The following is an 8,337-nucleotide window of genomic DNA, read 5'->3' on the forward strand; positions in this document are numbered from 1 at the left end:
TATTGCAGTTTGCAATATGCAATGTAACATTTAAGCAGCTGGCGTGTGAAGCTAAACACTTATTTAATTATTTATTTATTAATTGATTTACTTCATTTTAAACGGTGAATGTATCAGCTGAGGAGTACCCAAACGTAATTAATTACATGTAGACCAAATATATCAATATAATGATGCATTTCTGATATTGTAGAATCTTGTCGAAACATAGCTTTGTGTGTTGCAGAGCCTTATAGATAGGCTCTGATGTGTTGGAAATTGCTCAAATCACAAGTTACTAATTTTCTGCAGAATGATACTTGAACACAGTGACGTTGGTTCTCCCGCCGTATACGTAATGATGTCACAACAAGAAGATGCTGGATAGCCTCGAGTCGGAGGCCATGGGCAACTAGCAATAGCGAAAATGTCAAAGTGGCACAATTAGGGAGATTTGTCAGATTTACTCTTGCAGGGAGCGAGAATACTTTCACCTGCTCAAGGAAGAGTTGTGTTTAAACTGTAGATAGACACAACACTGGATATTGTAGGTGAGTTCGTCAACACCGAGTTGGCTAGCTAATGTTAGCTAACGTTAGCTGGAGAGAAGATGAGTCGGATGGGGCGCCATTTAAACGTTTTGCGAGAAAAACATGCTGAATCTCTTGAGAATGGTAGCTTTGTTCTTGAACATGTCGAATAAATACATCTCCTAATGCATTGCGTTACACCCAAAATGACTGTTTCAACCTTGTACCGTCAAGTAGTGCGTGTTCTCTGAGCTTCAAAGCTATTTAGCTTGCTAGCTTTTTAGCAAGCTAGTTAGCTAAATATCGATAGCTAGCCATTGTGATTAGCACGGCAACCGAAACAGGAAAAGATTCTGTCATAACGTTTGCTAAACTCCCGTTGGTCAAAGGTTTGGTTTAGATTGATGGCCACCAGGTAATGTTTCATCGATGTTTGAGTTTATCCTGAGACCAGTCTTCCATCACCGCCACACTGAAAGCCACAGGGTCTTAGTTGTGATGCTGTACTCATGTTTTAATTGTTAAAGATAGTTAGGACGTTTATGTGTGATTCATTTCACAGCAGAGGAAGGTAACGTTAGCTTTGTAACGTTAGCACAACTAACGTTAGGCTAACGCGTGTTTGCTCAAACCATTGAGATCTGGACATTTATCAAACAAAGCCATTTAAGTTACAGGATAAAGGACACAACATCGTCATTGTTTTATAAACAGTAACATTATCTTACTATTAACAATAAAACTTCTCTATGACATATCGGTAACTTAACGGTAAGGTTTTTGTGGTCTATTTTGTCTTAAGCCTTAACGTTAACTTAACCGCCTACAAAAACACATTTACACCCTCATTGTAACCTTACCTGTTTATGTAACGTTGTACTGGAATGCTTAAACGTCTGTATTTTACAAAATGATAATCAAATGTGCATGAATCACCATAGTCTCACATATTGAACACACTTGAACATTTGGGAATGCTTTAACATTTGTCATGGAAGTTTGGTTATTACAATATTTAGGCATTATAAGGACTGTCCGTCATTGCAAAGCGATGTCTGTTATGCATTCTGTTAAGGTCACATTGTAGTTCGTTTTAGAGCAAATAATTGAGGGCATTAGTGTTGAGTTTGACTGACCACTATGTTGCAGTGGGTGGGACTCCATGTGCTGCCTTTTCAGCTGCCATAATTTACAACTAAATTTTCTACAAATGCACATTAATTTATGTGGCCTACACAGAGAATATTTAATGGATAACTTTCTCGTCAGATTGAATAATAAAAAAAGACATACAAGGATGTATTCCTGAGGAATTCTTTAGGTGATTTTTAGGCTGCGTGGGGCAAATTCCTCCGTTTTTAGTTTAAGTTCCCCCAGTCACATCAGCTACCACTGTGTGATTTATTGAACTGCTGTGCTCACATACTGTATGTATGGACAGTTAACGCATGACATTTGGCTGTGTTATAGATTTAGTGTTGTAGATATACTACGTAATTAGGCCACTAGTTAATATTATTGAAGTGTATCACTCAAGAAAACTAGACACGGCAGACAGTACATGTAAATCTTTGTTCAGAACACTATTAACCATGGTCATCACAGCTGCTTTGTAATGTATGTATACGTTTAAACTGTTTGCAGCAGAATGTTTACTCACAGCTTCCTCTCAACTTTCCCAAATTTCCCAGACTCCAGTGGTCACCATGGCGACAGACATCGGTTCCCCGCCACGGTTCTTCCATATGCCTCGGTTTCAGCACCAGGCTCCACGGCAGCTGTTCTACAAGCGGCCAGATTTTGCCCAGCAGCAGGCCATGCAGCAGCTGACATTCGATGGCAAGCGCATGAGGAAGGCTGTCAACCGCAAGACCATCGACTACAACCCCTCCGTTATCAGATACCTCGAGGTATGTACATGAAATTGTGTTCTGGACAGGGACTTTTCTGGAAAAAAGATATGTGTATTTAGGTTATGAAATAAGCAATATGCTGTGAAGTTTTGTCACCACAATGTCTTGGTGCAGAACATTCTCATTGTTAAGGATTGGGGTGGGGGTTTGACACAATTCTTTTAATAGCAGGACAAGAGAGCACCAGTAGCCTCTTGTTAAACATTTTTCATCTTCTGCAGAATCGGCTGTGGCAACGTGACCATAGAGATTTCCGTGCAATTCAGCCAGATGCAGGTTGTTACAATGATGTAAGTACACATGCAACGTCTGATTTATGTTGATTTTGAGTCATCTAATTTGAACTGACAAGCCATATCCTGATCATATCATTTCCATAAAGTGCAAGTAGGATACTCCTTCCAAAGCTGTGCTCTATGCATGACCAATAAGACTTTAAATTGAATGCAGTTATCACACATACCTACTGAAACTAGTGTTTGTGCCTCAAAGCTAGAAGGTGAAGATAGTGATGTTTTTGTGTTGCTGTTGAAATGATAATTTAGACTTTGGTGCTGCTTATCGTGGTAGGAGGTGAATGAAATACTACAGAGTATTGTTTCTCTCCCTGGAATCCTCAAGGTATATGACCTGTGTTGTTTTTCTGCAGCTTGTGCCCCCCATGGGTATGCTGAACAACCCCATGAACGCAGTCACTACAAAGTTTGTCAGAACTTCAACCAACAAAGTGAAATGCCCGGTCTTTGTTGTGCGGGTAAGGGATTATTTCGCAATTTCCCATTTCTGGAGTGGCTTGTAACTTTTAACATTTTAGTATTTACTATTTGATCAAATATTTTTGTGTTTTACATATCAGAGTATGTTTGTATGTGTTTATGTATCTATTCCTTTTTTGTTGTTGTTATGTCTTGCTGTTGGGCATAGAGCCTGTAATAACGTTTATATAATACGTCATTGTAGTGATATAATTTGTGTTTCCTCTGCATTTGGCATCTTATTGAGAAAACTATCAGACAAATTGATGAATTCGTCACTTTATTCCCCCTGCTAGTCTCACTGATTCCGCTCCCTTTGTTTTTCCCCAGTGGACCCCTGAGGGTAGACGATTGGTCACAGGGGCCTCCAGTGGGGAGTTCACTTTGTGGAACGGCCTCACCTTTAACTTTGAGACCATTTTACAGGTAAACTCTTTTTCTGACGCTGTTTATGCAATGGCTGCTCATTTAAATTGAATAGGCTACGTTCTGTACCCACACAGATTTTCTGTACTTTCTTTACCTGGTATGTTCATGTGGTTAAACTGCTCTGTCACCTTCCCCCAGGCACATGACACTCCCGTAAGGGCCATGACCTGGTCTCATAACGACATGTGGATGCTGACTGCAGACCACGGCGGCTACATCAAGTACTGGCAGTCCAACATGAACAACGTCAAGATGTTCCAGGCCCACAAGGAGGCGATTAGAGAGGCCAGGTCTATACCAAATCTACCATTTTCTGTAGTTAACCCAAGCCTGTTAGTGCCCCTGCAATGTCGGGGATTTGCCTGTAGGGGGCTCCCTAAGTTGCTCTTTGTTCTGGTACACTCCTCCCTCTGCTGCTGTTTTGTTTTCATGTCCTGGATTATTGACGGATGTATGTGTGTGCTGTCGCAACACTGCACTGATTCATCACCTGTGGCTCATGAGTTATTATCATTATTATTATGTGTGTTCGTTTTTTCTCTACATAACTACTATGTACAGAAAAGGTTTATTTTTACCTTCTTTTTAAATAAAGAATTGACATCTATTTTTATAAAAGGTTTTGACGACACCTGATAAAACAGCACACAGGCAAGGATTGGCAGTCTTACAGGAATTTTCTCTGAAGGAGAAAAAAAGTTCCTTAGGTGCCTGAGAGACTCGTACCAGTACAGTAGTTCTCACCTGAAGCTGAGGTTTTCTATTCGGTTGTGACTGACACACCCCCATAGCTGTCCCTCACTGCCCCAATGTCAGTGCCACACCTCAAGAGTTCCACGTTTCAAATAAAGTTTGGATCTTTAACTCTTGAAGTAAACAAATACTAATCCTGCCAGGTAGTGTATTTAGTATAACTGCATATGCCAGTGTGTATCTCAGGGGCACTCTTATGATTGGTTAAATATCTGCCCAATTTCAAACAAGTCACATCTAGCACAATCTTCCAGAAACGTGGTAATATTGCAGATTTTTGAGAACTAACTGAGTGCACTGGTCCGCCACTGCTGTAGTGACAGGACAGGGACTACCTTTATGGTTTCATTCAATGTGGTTTAAATGCCATGTCCTACTAATGTGTGGTCCTATTTCAACAACAACAATGCTTCAACAGCACAAAGCTTTCTAGCTTGAAATAAGAGGATGTATTAATAAGGAATAGTTTTAGGAAGAGTTGTTTTGTGCAAGAATATGTTGAGGCTATTCCAGACGAAGATGGGTGCTAGTTTTACTTGCCTTATAAAGTTTTAATGTTGTTGGGTCTTTGGAAAGCATTAATATGGAATATGTGCTTGATTTTGAGACGGAACATGCGTTATTTGGTTAGGACACATCTCTTGTTCTTTGATTTGTTGATGGGTTGAGGACGTATGTTTATTTGGTTTGGTTTGGTTTACCCTCATTGTGCTTCAGGTCTAGAGTTAACATGTAGCTCTGGTTGTGATCTCTTATTCAGAGTACACGGTAGATTCAGTTTTAACCAAAGCCACACTGTGGAAAAGCAGTAGACATAGACACCCGTTCAGACTGCAGGCAAAAGTGGCCCAAATCTGATTTTTTGGGGGGGTCAAGTAACCAGGTCAGACTTCTTGAGAAGTAGGCTAGTGTGAACACTCATCTTGCCCAGATCTGATTTTTTCAAAACGGATTTAGACCACTTTCATATGTGGTCCTGAATCAGACCCAGGTCTGATTTTTTTCCCATGCGGCCGCAGTGTGAACAACCAAGGCGGATTTGATGCGACTTTTACGTCAATCTACATCGACGTTTGTCACAATTATGGGCGGAAGTTAGCTAATGTCATTGATGATGTTATTATTCTTTTGTACAAGCGGGTCAGTCCGGCACCGCAAACAGTTCACACTGGAATCTGATATAGGCCGCATTTTAAAAGGTAATGTGAACGGCCAAACAAAAAAAATCGGATCTGAGCAAAAAATCCAAATTGAGCATTAAGACTTGCGATGTGAATGTAGCCATAGTTTAGGGTCAGTGTCAATTGTAAGGTGTCAAGCAGCAGATTCTGAGCTCTTTGGAGTGTTGAGGGCAGCTCGCTGCTTCTCGCTGACAGCAATGTTGACAGAGAAGCCAGACTCGGGCACTTCCTCAGTCTTGGTGTGTTGAAGCTGCCAAGGCCTGCTTAGTCTTCCTGCAATGTTGATTTTCTTCCTGCTGTGTCTTCAGTTTCTCACCCACGGATAATAAATTTGCCACTTGCTCTGATGACGGAACTGTGCGCATCTGGGACTTTCTCCGCTGTCATGAAGAGAGGATTCTTAGAGGTATGTTTCTGTTAACCAATGGAGATGCACTGCACCTATTATAACACTGCAATATTATGCTCTTGTGTATTCTTAAATGAATAGTTGCACTCTGGTTCACTCACAAACAAAATTGCAGCACACACATCCTCTCTTTCTCTGTGTGGCCCCCACCCCACCCCCCAGGAAAACAAAATAACTGCAGAGGGCAAAACACCCATTCATACCATCTTTTCATGAGTTCGCTCGCATTGATCAAAAGGGTTGGTCGTTAGTACCAGTTTTTGTTTTTACCGTGTCATGAGCCATTTCCACTGAGTGTATAATTTGCACAAATGTTGAGATGTGTTTTACCCTTTGCAATTTAATTAGATATCTCTGGATGATGCATTCATGAGAGACTGTCCTGGGTGTTACATTTAGCACTGCAGTAAATTATTGTAGTCAAGATTTTCTTGTTCTATCCTTACCCTTTGTAAACCCTGCTAACTTTGCAATAAGTATTAATACCAAATAAAGAACATAATAAAGGTTTTGATTTTACGTGATAGATATCCTCAATGAACGATAAATAAAAGCTTAAAGCTATTGAAATTTCAATTATTTTTTTTAAAGAATATTAAGTACTAAGGAAATTTAATTTGTTTGTGTTTATCGCTTATGTGGTATTTGTTTATCTGCTTTGTGACATGTCCACACTCTTGGAAGAAGCCCCTTAGTTCTCTCCTTAAGACACTTTCTAGCAAATTTCCTTTCAAAATTACCCGCAAAAATAAAAAACATATTTTATAATGTCAATAACTGAGGGTTATAGTCAGGATATTGCCTCTTGTGTAAGCATATTGACTGCACCTCTTAAGTGCTGTACATCACAATAGTATCAGTGTCTTTTTTCTGGTGTATTCATTTCTATGTGCAATATACAGTGTGTGAACTACACTTATGATACTCCCCCCCCCCCCCCACTTAGGTTAAAATATGGGTTTAATTTCATGTTTATGTGGTGCTACTTTCCTGGTACTACCCAGGTATATTTGAATTGTACTAGTTAGTTGGCCTGCTCTAACTGTTATTGGGATCCTATTTGATTTATAGGTAGTTTAATACCTCAAGAACCTAACTTAACTCCCCAACAATTTTCACTACCACACGTTTAAAGCTGCTGTTGGCAAGATTTTTTTGATCATATTCACTGAAACTGACACTGTGCTCCGACAGAACAACATAAATCAGCCGGATTTGGAAAGAAACCTGCACTTCTACCTCAACTTAGAGCCTGTTATTTGTTTTGCAAAAATCCACAGCTCCCGGTTCTTCTGGTCCAATCAGAGCAGGGCTGTGTGAGATCTGACTGTCAATCACAGTCTGGTGCGCACTGACGAGCACAAACTCGATGAGGGGGTGCTTGGTGGTAGTGGGAAGGGGCATAAGAGTTGTAAACATTCAAAATTTTGGCTAAGTCCCCTCAACCTGTCAGACTTGCCAACTGCAGCTTTAAGGGGGGAAATTCCCTGGTATCTCATTCTGCCATTTATTGTTGATTCTTCATTCACATTTCAATTTAAAGCAATATCAATACATTGCGTATGGACATCAACAGCATCAAACACAAACTAAAAAAAGCCCTTTTTTTTACTTGAAACAAATCAGTCGAACGTTGAAGTTAGCGGTGTTGTTGAATATATGCTAACCTCTTCAAGCACAGTTTCAGCTAGTTTTGAAAGACAGCGCCCCCCTTCTGTCATGGAAATGACTGTCTAGAGCCAGCTAATCCACTCCACCAGGTGGTTGCCAACTGAGTGTTCCTAGACCATTCTTGGCTGACACTGCCTAGCTTGTTCAGTTAATGCACGCGAGCCATCTTGGTTTCTGGTCAGGGAATGACTGAATGAGTGTGTGAATGATCTGCAAAGTAACTCCTATGCATTTATCTGCTTTCGCTAACTTAATTAACAATTAGTCACTGGTTAGCACTCTGGACTTGTAACGGTTCGAGCCCCGACCAGTGGGCCGCGGCTGAAGTGCCCTTGAGCAAGGCACCTAATCCCTCACTGCTCCCCGAGCGCCGCCGTTGAAGCAGGCAGCTCACTGCGCCGGAATTAGTGTGTGCTTCACCTCACTGTGTGTTCACTGTGCGCTGTTTGTGTTTCACTAATTCACCGATTGGGTTAAATGCAGAGACCAAATTTCCCTCACGGGATCAAAAAAGTATATATACTATACTATACTATACTATAGTCAACTTCCTGCATAGAAGTCTAAAACAACATAACATTTTATTGGAATTTATGGGGCACAACAATTTATAGCAGGTGTCAACTTTATCCTCCATTTAGCTTAACATTTTCTTTACTCCACTTCCCAGAAGCACAACTCATTTGGTATATTTATGCCCCCGTGCCTGCATTGTCC

At 40.6% G+C, this 8,337-nt stretch overlaps 1 protein-coding gene across 4 annotated transcripts in view; it reads left to right on the forward strand.

The window, feature by feature from the left end:
- Positions 1-352: 352 nt before the first annotated feature.
- Positions 353-8,337, forward strand: part of wdr33 (WD repeat domain 33) — an 18,865-nt gene continuing 10,880 nt past the window's right edge. For all 4 annotated transcript variants that reach the window (XM_076294401.1, XM_076294404.1, XM_076294403.1 and 1 more), the window contains exons 1-7: positions 353-530; positions 2,201-2,419; positions 2,644-2,712; positions 3,072-3,176; positions 3,508-3,603; positions 3,745-3,896; positions 5,849-5,946. In XM_076294401.1, coding sequence (XP_076150516.1) covers positions 2,216-2,419; positions 2,644-2,712; positions 3,072-3,176; positions 3,508-3,603; positions 3,745-3,896; positions 5,849-5,946 — 724 coding nt within the window. In that variant the 5' untranslated portion in view covers positions 353-530; positions 2,201-2,215. The remainder of the gene's footprint in view (positions 531-2,200; positions 2,420-2,643; positions 2,713-3,071; positions 3,177-3,507; positions 3,604-3,744; positions 3,897-5,848; positions 5,947-8,337) is intronic.

This window comes from Alosa pseudoharengus, unplaced genomic scaffold, assembly GCF_046254945.1.
Source record: "Alosa pseudoharengus isolate Yale_2024_CS ecotype anadromous, Long Island Sound unplaced genomic scaffold, YU_APseudo_1.1 YU_APseudo_1.1_scf_2, whole genome shotgun sequence".
NCBI classification, from domain to species: domain Eukaryota; kingdom Metazoa; phylum Chordata; class Actinopteri; order Clupeiformes; family Clupeidae; genus Alosa; species Alosa pseudoharengus.